General features: G+C 46.8%; 1 protein-coding gene and 1 pseudogene across 3 annotated transcripts in view; one reads left to right on the top strand and one right to left on the bottom strand.

Moving 5' to 3' along the window:
* Positions 1–2,676: 2,676 nt before the first annotated feature.
* On the bottom strand, positions 2,677–4,568 carry LOC142832390 (small ribosomal subunit protein uS14-like; annotated as a pseudogene).
* A 676-nt stretch (positions 4,569–5,244) lies between these two features.
* LOC142833096 (kremen protein 1) overlaps positions 5,245–10,653 on the top strand; it is a 247,605-nt gene continuing 242,196 nt past the window's right edge. For all 3 annotated transcript variants that reach the window (XM_075944245.1, XM_075944244.1, XM_075944246.1), the window contains exon 1: positions 5,245–5,775. In XM_075944245.1, the coding sequence (XP_075800360.1) occupies positions 5,485–5,775 (291 nt within the window). In that variant the 5' untranslated portion in view covers positions 5,245–5,484. The remainder of the gene's footprint in view (positions 5,776–10,653) is intronic.

The following is a 10,653-nucleotide window of genomic DNA, read 5'->3' as shown; positions in this document are numbered from 1 at the left end:
TTATACCTCCTTCCATACAAACATCCATGCATCTATTTTCCCCATCCATGGCCTTTTCTGTTATAGCATCTTTTCACTTAGAAGTATATTTTGCAATAAAAACATATTCTATACATATATATTGTAATACAAGGATGTGTACATATGCATACTTTTTCTCACTTATGAGTATATTTAAATCATTCCATACAAGTTCATAGACTTTTTTTAAAATTTTGAGTTAGCATACAAAGTGATGAGTTTATGTAATTTTCATACTTGTGTGTCATTGTACTTTAATTTTCATTCTCATCCTCTGCTGCCTTGTCCCCAAATTTCCTTTTTTAAATAGTTGTTTAATGTGTGTCCCCTTATGGAGTAAGTAGATGCACACTGTCTGTGATGGATGGACACTGGAAATGTTTTCAACAGCTCTATTACAGCTCACGCCTAGGATGGTTTACTGGGTGTACCATGTATGATGGCCACGGGTCACATTGACAAGTAGTTCCAAACAATGTTTCTGAGAAGTGGCGATGCCTAAAGCTGTTTCCAAAAGGTGCCCTGGACTTCTTCCCCATGCCACATCACATCCCAAGTGCACATGGAAGACCCAAAAGGCCACTTTTGAAAAAGAAAAACAAGAGCTGGGCGATGGTGGCGCACACCTTTAATCCCAGCACTCAGGAGGCAGAGGCAGGCGGATCTCTGTGAGTTCGAGGGCAGCCTGGTCTACAAGAGCTAGTTCCGGGACAGGCTCCAAAACTACAGAGAAATCCTGTCTTCAAAAACAACAAACAAACAAGCAAAGCCCTGTTTCTCCATAAGGGAAGGGATGCAGAAGGCTGCGGGGCCTTTCCCACATTGCCAGTGTTCCAGTGTTCTGTACAGCGACTCCCCAGCAGTAGCGTGTGTGGCACAGCTCTTGATGAGAGCCTCACCCTTTGCACCCTTGCGTCGGGGCACTGTCCTCTCCGTTCAAGGGCTGTCAATTTCTCACTTAGTGAGGGCTGTGAGTCTTGAACGAGGAGACGTTGGAAGCATACCGAAAGAGTTGAGAAAATTCTAGATTCTCTTGGTGCTGCTGGTGATGATCTCAACACACTCAGGGTCCGGTCAGTCCTGGTGAACCTCTGGCAGAACAGGAGTCTCTAGTCCTGCCATGGCCTCTGCCTGAGAAGGAAGGCTGGAAGTTTCTCTCTCCCTTTTCTGCTTGCCAGATTTTAGGGAAACTTCATTACTTGGCAAATATCTCGGTTTTTAAGTAACATCAGCTTTTGGAGAGGTGGATCACGTTATTTCTGTTTTGCTAGGATGTGTCTTATTGATCATCTCTTGAAGAACTTAAACAATCAAAGTCAGCAGGTATGGTAGGTAGCACACACCTGCAATCCCAGTGCTGGGGCAGGAAGCCTGCTCTGAGGTCAGCTTGGGCTACACAGAGAGCCCCTGTCTGAGAAAACCAAATATGAAATAAAAGCCAGTTGCTTTTGTTTGTTCATTTTCGTTTTTGAAACAGGGTTTCTCTGTGTAGACAAGGCTGGCCTCAAATTCACAGATCCTCCTGCTTCTGTCTCCTGGATGCTGGACTTAAAGTGTGTGCCACCACTGCTGTCTAAGACCAGGTGCTCACAGAACAACCTGTGGGAGTTGGTGCTCTCTCTCCACCACATGGGTCCTGGGGAATGAACTCAGGTCACCAGACTTGGCAGCAAGTGCCTCTGCCCCCAGAGCCACCCACTGGTCCTCAATGAGTTTCTTTTCTGACCCCTGTGTGTGCTGTCATTGTGACTGAAGTTTTTATTTTGTTTTGTTGTTTGGTTTTTTGAGACACTGTTTCTCTGTGTAGCACTAGCTGTCCTGGAACTCGCTCGGTAGACCAGGCTGGCCTCGAACTCAGAGATCCACCTGCTTCTGCCTCCCGAGAGCTGGGATTAAAGGTGTGCTCCACCAATGCCTGGCTGTCACTGAAGTTTTTGAGAGAAGCATGGTTGTTCTTCTCCATATTCAGAATTTATTTTGGACTCATGAAGCCCAGCGCTCCTAGCAGCTGTTGTCAAGCTGCCTTCAGTGTCTGAAGAATGGGAGGAATATGTGTTGATGAGCTCATCCCTCAACCGCTTTCTCATTAGTTCATGCAACAAATATTTACTGAGTGCCTACTCTGGGTCAGACAGCTCCAGCCTAGATAAGACAATGGTCCTTGCCATTATAGCTTTCCTCTCTGTGGCATGTGTGTATGGAGACACAGAGGACAGACAAAATTAAATGACCGTATTATTTAGTATGTTGGGTGATAAATGCCATGGGGTCAGAAGAAGCAGATCAAGGGAGATTGGGAGTAGGGGAAACGCTGCAGTTTAAGTAGAATAGTCAGAGAAGGCCTTTAGTGAGAGTATGGGATTCAAACCGAGACTTCAAAGAACACAAGATACTCAACATAGTATTTTATCTGTGGAAAATCACCAAGAGCTAATTTTTTTGAAGGTCTTTACTTTTTTTTAATTCTTATGTTCGGCTTCCATGTATTCCTGTAGGCCAGAAGAGGGCACCAGCTCTCATTACAGATGGTTGTGAGCCACCATATGGTTGCTGGGAATTGAACTCAGGACCTTTGGAAGAGCAGGCTGTGCTCTTAACCACTGAGCCTTCATCTCTCCAGCCCGGTTGAGTCTTGAAGAATCCATTCAAGGTCGCTTAGTCCAACTTGATGAAGCCGATGTTGCCGGAAACACTGGCGGCACACGTCCAGCCCGTATTACCGGATCAGACCGTGGCTGTTTGAGCAGACGTGGCAGGAGCGGGATCCCAGGCCGAACTTCTGCGGGTGACTCCAGTAGAGCTGCTGGTGACCCGTGTTGCCTCACTGACGGCCGATGAGCCAAAAGGCAAGAGCTGATTTTTTAGAAGAGATTTATTTTAATGTGTATGGGTGTTTAGCCTGCATGTATATCTGTGCATACAACACATGCATGTAGTGTCCTTAGAACCAGAAGAGGGTGTTGGATTTCCCTACAGAGGGTGGTGAGCCGACATGTGGGTGCTAGGAACCAAACTTGGGTCTTCTGCAAGAAAACAAGTGCTTTTAACCACTGAGCCATCTCCAGCCACTATCGACTGAATTAAAAGATTTTGAAAATCATTTCTCTCTCTCTCTCTCTCTCTCTCTCTCTCTCTCTCTCTCTCTCTCTCTCTCTCTCTCTGTGTGTGTGTGTGTGTGTGTGTAAAAAATGTATGCCCCATATGAACAGAAGAGAGGGCCAGATCCCCAGAAGCTGGAGTTACAGGTGATTGTGAGCTGCCTAACATGGGTGCTGGGAACTGAACCTGGCTCCTCTCTTAACCATCTTTCCTGCCTCACGACTCCATTTTCTTTGTGTGAGAAAGGGTCTCACTATGTAGCTTGGCTGGCCTGAAACACACTCCGGACCAGGCTGACTTTGAACTCATAGCTCTACCTGACTCCATTCCACAGTGCTGGGATTAAAGGAGGGCACTACCACATCAAGCACGCAAAGACTTAATTAAATTTTAACAGCTGTATTGAGATGTAATTCATACACTATAAAATTCACCCCGTGAAAAGGTGCAATTTGATGGGTTTCAGATATTTACAAAGCATATAATCATTATCTAATTCCAGAATATTTTCATTACCCTTAAGAGAAATTCATTAGCAGTCATACTATCCACTCTTACTTCCAGCTCAGCGTCTGGCAACCACTAACCTTTCCATCGCTCTAGATGCGTGGTATTTCATTCAGATCAAACACTATATGCTCCATTTATAGTATACTTTTATGCTTCATTCATTCAATATTCAATATTTTGTTTCTTGGTAAGATCCCATTGTAGCCTTAATTTTGTCATTTAAAATACAATTGAAGATTGAAACTTTACCATGTTAAAAAAAAAAGATTCCATTGTCCGGATAGACCATATTTGCTTATTCATTTTCACCAGTTGATGATGACCTCATACTTTTAAGAATTACGATGTCATGCATGGGCTGTAGTAATTGTCCTCTCCTTTAAGACTGGGTTGTGCCTTGGTGGGTGAAGTCAGAATCCTTGGTATAGACAGTGCTCCCATGTACTGATGAATTTGGCTCGGGGAAACTAACGACTCTCTTGCTTTGTCAGGTGCCTTCTGTGCCAAAGCGTTGGGTGGTCCAAATATAGTAACACAGTTCTAGGAGTTTCTTTTCAATTGTATTTTCTATTCCACACTCTGGCAAAACATTTCTTTTTAGTTTAAGCTGTAATTTCGTTGAGTTGATTACTCAAGGAAACCCTCAATGACTTTTCTTTTTGTCTTAATATTTTGGGTGCGGTAGCAAGTAGAAGCAGATCACCCTAACCAAATATTTAAACAAAGCCATTCAGGTCAGGGAGGGAAGATGGACTGAGGAAGCAGAAATTAAATGTGGCTTTTAAAGGAGGGTTTTGATTCTCATAGACTTGTTGAGGAAGGAAAATGCCTGTTCCAAAAAGGCAAAGGGAATTAAAAGTTTATCTTCTGGGTGACTGGGAACGTCTGTGCTCGGAGCACGTGTCTTTGGTATGTTTGGCAGCCAGCAGTTTGTGCATTAAGCGTGTTGGACTCTTCCGCCCTTCTGCACATGGTGAGATTCAAACGTTTCACAACTTCTTCTGAAGAGGGGGTTAGAGATGATCTCCAGGGCTGCAGAAAGATGAACTCCATTGAAATCCAGATAACTTCTTCGAGTTCTCTGCCACCTGTCCTCACTCTTTTAGTTGAGGGTAACTTTCAAAGCGACACCCACGCAAGAACTGGACATGTCCCGGCGGGTTGCAAACTGCCCCTGACGGCCGCAGGGGCCTTTCGCGGTCCATGGAGGTGGGGGCGAGCACGGAGTGCGGATGACTGGCTTGCATCGCCGGAACTGTGGATGAAGCATCCTTCCACTCCCCAATGGCTCTAACTCCCGCGTCAGAGCAGGACGCGCTGAGCGGGCGGATAAGCCGGGAACAGGTTGAGATCCTTATTCTCGGTAATTTCAGCAACTGCCAGGAGAAATGTCTGCCGCGGAGGGCGGAGCACAGATGAGGGGGAGGAGCGAGGAGGAAGGGGCGTGACCGAAAAGACGGCCAGGGCGGAGCAAGGGCGAAGGGGCGTGGCCCATGCAGAGAGTCGGGGAGGGACTCAGCCGATGGGACGGGGAGGGCGGGGCCTCGGGGCTCCGCCTCTCGCCGCAGGCGCGCCCGCTCCGCCTACCGGCTCCCCTTAGAGGTGGCCGCGGCCGAGCGCGGGGAGGGAGGGGAGAGCGGGTCACGACGCTGCGGGGGCGGGGATAACCCCTCACGTGGAGCAGATGAAAGGGCCGCGGCGCGACGGCCCGGGGAGCGGAGCAGAGCCTGCGACCCACAAAGCCGCCGCTGCTGCCGCGATGGTGCTGTGAGGCGACCGCCCGCGCTCGGTCCTCCGCCGGCCCGCGACTATGCCCGGCCGCGCCCGCCCTCCGCGCCCTCCCGCCGCAGGACCATGAGGCCACGCTCGGGCGGGCGCCCAGGGGCCCCGGGCCGCCGCCGCCGTCGCCTCCGCCGCGGCCCCCGCGGTCGTCGCCTGCCGCCGCCGCCTCCGCTGCCGCTGCTTCTCGGACTGCTGCTGGCGGCCGCGGGGCCCGGCGCAGCGCGGGCCAAGGAGACGGCGTTCGTGGAGGTGGTGCTGTTCGAGTCGAGCCCGAGCGGCGACTACACCACCCACACCACCGGCCTCACGGGCCGCTTCTCGCGGGCCGGGGCCATGCTCAGCGCCGAGGGCGAGATCGTGCAGGTAGCCGCTCGAGCCCCGTGCTCCGCCGCCACAAGATGGCTCCGGGGGCTGCTCTCGTCGACCCCGCCGCGGGCTAGCGGGCGGGGGGGGAGGGAGGCGCGGAGCCCGGCGGCATCCCTCGCGGGCGGTCTGGCGAGCGGGACGCGGCCTCCGGGGCACTGCGGCTGGGGCTAGCGCACGTGGGGGCTCGGCCTCCGGTGGGGGCACCGCGCCGGAGTGGGGGTGGGGACTCTGGGCTGGGCATGGGCGCCGGGGCGGCAACTCTGGAGTTGGCGGGACGGTTTTCTCCCTCAGGTGAAAGTCCCGGCAACTACCTGTTGAATGCCAACTTTGCAAAGGCGAGTTGAAGGATGGAGCGGCTGCTTAGGGTCGCGGGCGTTGCTTTCTAGCCATGCTGGCTGTTTTCGGAGAGGCCAGGTTGCCGTGGCGCACATCCTCTGGTGGTCCCCCCCCCCCGCTGGGATCTACTGCCCATCTTACCTGGACGCAGACTCTCTGGCCGGGCTCTGGACAGGCACCAGCAGGAAGGGGAGCAGGCGGAGTTGGCTGGCGAGTGGGCATTGGGGGTGCACTGTAGTGGCGGTGGAAGGCAGCCTTCGCTGCGTGCTTCAGATTACAGGGGGATGAGAGAGACCGCAAGCTCGCCCCTGGGTCAAGGACTAATACAGAAAAGGCCTGCAAAGCCAGGGTTGCTCACTGACAGGGCCTCCACCTTGCTCCAAAATGCAAGAGGTCTGTGTTCCAAAGGAAGCTGGCTATGGAGAGCTTTGAGCTGTCCCCAGTCTTTGAGGAGCACTCTCAACAGAAGCCTCTGCGGATGGATAGCTGCATAGATTTCCCGCTTCCTTGACCATGATTTTTATCAACTTGTTCTAGGGCCAGCGCACTTGTGGACTGTTAGCAGGCGCACCTCTAGTGAGGGCGATTTGAATACCGTTGGCTTGTCTTTTAATTTCGGGGGGCTATAAAGGCCTATAGTTTGGATCTTTGGTGCGTTGTTCTTGGGTGAATTATGAAGAGAAAAGGGACTGTGTGGAATGACTGACTACATAGCAGCTTTGAGTGTAGACAGCATAATTTTCTTGCCTCTCCCTGCTGCAGCTTCAGAGCTCTGAGTTGATAGGACATAGGCCAGTACAGTGTGGCTCCTTAAAGGTGTCTGTCCTTCCAAAGCTAGAGGAGGTCCCGATGCCTGTACTTAAAAACATTGTTGCGCTGTGCTCTGTTCCCATCTATAGGAAACGAAACCGATTTCTGTGACTACAGATGTTGCTAAATGTGATGGGATTTCTTTTTTTTCCTTATAATGTTATTGTTACTGTCATTAACAAGCTTTAGAGAGGATGCTTTGCTGAAGATTCCTAAACATTGCTGTTGCAGGCTTTGAGAATAGTTTGAATCTTAAATCTTGCTTCTTATGACTCTTGTCTTTCTTTGAGGCTTTCACTATGCCCTGGTGGCTTTAGAAATGTTTGATTTACGCCTGAGGGGGAGGTGGCAGCTGAGGGGGAGTATGTTTTAATGTGGCACTTCACTTTTTGAAGGAGACTTTTGAAGTTTCAGATTTTTATCTGCAGTGTTTAAACTTGAGCCATTCTCCGTGGCAGTTTGTCTGGTGAGCTATCCATTATGCATAGTGCTGTGCTTTGCAGATATTCTTGGGTGCACCATTTAATACAAAATTAGCTGTTTAAACACACCATTTGTAACTATTTTATCCTGCCTAGTAGAGAGATAATGTATGAATTTGGCAGGACTCTGGTCTCTTGAAGTTTTTGAAGTACTTATCTAACTCTTTTGTAGTCTATTAGACTAGCACCTCCCAAATTAAGTCAACAATTGCTAAGGGGAAAAAAATGGCTTAAATGGTATTTAATAAGTTTACCTGTTAACCAATCACTGATGGTGTTCTTAATTCCCTTATACTGCAGTAATATTGATGGGCATATCTGAGCTCTCTGAATAATTAGTGCTTGGTACACTCTATAGATTTAATAACTTTCTTGTGGTCATCAACGTGTTGAGCTCTGTGTCCACAGACGAGCACAGTGTGGCTTTCAGAGAGCTCTCTGTGTGTACACAGACTGGCATGCTTTTATCTTGTGAATACTGCCAGACTGAAGGAACTGTTGTAGCTCCTGCGTACCACCCTGAAATAAGTTTTGTACAGAAAGTCAGGTTTTAGGACTGCTGAGAGGGACTATAACAAGAGAGTGTGTAGTAAGAGCGTGGAAGTGAAGACAGTGTTTAATTTCAGATTAATCATGTTTCCTAAGTACTCATTCAACTTTGGTTTTACCACCTAAAAAACTTCATGATTTGCCCTCTAGTGTGTCATAGTCTTTGTTCATTTCAATGCATATTGCATTGTTTTGGTTATTTCCAGTGTGATTCTCTAGCAATTTTGTTTTTAATTGGGAAGGGGGGGGCTGTTTCAAAGTTTCTCTTTAAAAATTCTAAGATAAGGAATGTTTTCGGTACTGATTTTGTTTTTCAATTTACCAGTGAAAGTGTGTGAATGAGTGTGTGTGTGTTTGTGTGTATACGTGTGAACACAGTAGATACCTTATCATAGCCTGGCCATTCCAGAGACTTCTAGTTAGGATACCTGTTCAGTCTTTTGCATAAATTAGGATGGGAGAAAGCCTGGATGTATGTGCTTTTGTAGGAGTAGGGTGAGTAATTCAGATGAATGTATTGGGACGAATGTATTAGGCATAAATAATTATCCCAAGGTCATTAGTCTGTATGAAGGGCTGTTTGTGTGTGTTTGATTTTTTTCCTATTTTGTTATCTCCGGCTGTGAACAGGATATTTGGGTGTGAAATTAATTGCTTTTATTATCTTGCCGCTTTGCATCTAAGTGGACCGATCGTAGATCTAATCGCTATAAGAATTACACTTTAACTGTGCTTCTGAGTTGTGGACCTTTAAAGAGCTTTTAGACATACTGGTACATATTTCATCTTTAAACCAATGTGCTGCTGTTAATGAAATTATTATCTGAAACTTTTATACATGGCTGTGCAGTCCATGTGGTTGGTGTTGTTAAATAAGGGGCTTGATTAAACACTGGCTAGTGGTATGTGGATTGGCTGAATAAACATGAAAATTTGCATTATTAGAAATAAAAGATTGTTTTAAAGTGGAAATGCCTATTTCTCCCATTGAAGTCAAATATTAAAATATTGAGAAATTAATTTGTAGAAGGAATTAGAATGATTGGTTCTGTGCAACTTTTAAATCAGTTATTCCAGATCCCAAGTTAAATGTCTGATGGACTTGAAGCTAAGAACATGAAGAACTAAGGAAGTTCTTTTAGCTGTTAAGAGTGAAAGGAGAGCTGCATGGTGATTAGATAGTCTGGGTAACTAAAGGTATCACAGGGAATAATTGTAGGAGGCTAATTCCTCTGCCTTGTTTCCCTGTCAGTGTGTTTTTACAGTTCAGCATTTGATCAAGCACTTTCTTTTCATCTCCATTTGAGGTTAACTTAATAGGCCTGCCTCCAAAAATTGACTTGGTCTAATAGAACAATTGCATGCTGACAGCTGACTTGGATTTACGCAGAAAAGGGCTGCCGACCATTTTGTCAGATGGTCCTTTATAGGTTAAAAGCAAGCATTTCATTGTTGGGGGGCGGGTTTAGTAAATTCCTACGATCTCTTCTCTGGTTTTATATCCTGAGATCTCCTGGCAATTCCCAGTAATTCTGACTGGGGATGGGAGTGCGGAAGAAGCAGTCTTAGCTCCATTGATGAGCCTTATTTTGTGTGTTCAGGGTACTGTGCCAATCACATTATGCTTGTTCATTTTATTTTTCATTCATATAGAATTAGACACTGTGTTTACTCGGTTTTACAGAGGAAGAAACTGAGGCCAAGAGAGACAGGTTTGTTTCTCTAATGTGACAGCTAGCAAAACCTGAATTGAAACCATGACCTGTTCTTTGTCTTGTCAAATAGCTAACACTGGGTTTGTAAGGATTTTGACATTTAATACAAACCTACTTCCCATAATTTGCTATTGGAGTTCTTTCAGGCCTGTGATCCCCTGAAATTATGCATATATTCTTGTGAATGGATGTGTTTATTTTCCTGATAGCTTCCCAAGAAGGAAAGGGAAACTCTCCTCTAGTACTTGTCTGTGAGTAAAAATTTGAGTGGAGGGCTTGAGAAATTGCTCAGTGGATAAAGGTGCTTCCTCTCAAGCCTGAGTCCTAAATTTGATCCTCAAAACCCACATGGTAGAAGAGAACGGACTCCTGAAAGTTGTCTTGTGACCTCTGTGGCACACATACCCTTCCCATAAATGTTTAAAAAAAAAAAAAGTTGAATGAGGTAATAGGTCACTCAGACTGGCAGGAGTTGGAGGGAAGCTGGCAACTTTGTAAGCCTCCATTGAGCACATTTATTTGATAGATGTCTGTCAAAACCATATCCTTTTCAGAATAACACTACAGTGCTGCAGTCCTCTGAGATAGGCTTGTACACAGAACTGACCCCTCCTGCCCACAGACATTTATCTCTCAACTGAATTTGTGCATCTATCTCCTGCTAGTTCTGTATCATCTTTGGGGGAGATAAAAAAGCAACCAACCACGCGAGGAGTTTTCTACATTTAGATGAAGTACAAGAAGAGATGGAAATGAAAGATTTGAGATAGCAAAGAGTTAGACATGTTTCCTTCTACTGTTCATTACACAGTGAAGCAAAACGGCTTTTGGTGTTGGAAGGCTGCAAGAGCAGCAGCCCCTGCCTTCTGGTGGACCTAGATCTTCAGGGAGACAGGTCTGTTTGTTGATCATCCCATTGTTAGAATACCAATTGTCTTTTTATAGGGTATTTGTATTCCAGAACATGGTATCTAGTCTGAAGA

This window comes from Microtus pennsylvanicus, chromosome 12, assembly GCF_037038515.1.
Source record: "Microtus pennsylvanicus isolate mMicPen1 chromosome 12, mMicPen1.hap1, whole genome shotgun sequence".
Lineage (NCBI taxonomy): Eukaryota > Metazoa > Chordata > Mammalia > Rodentia > Cricetidae > Microtus > Microtus pennsylvanicus.
Note: the sequence above shows the minus strand (reverse complement) of the source record. Positions and strands in the feature narration are given on the sequence as shown.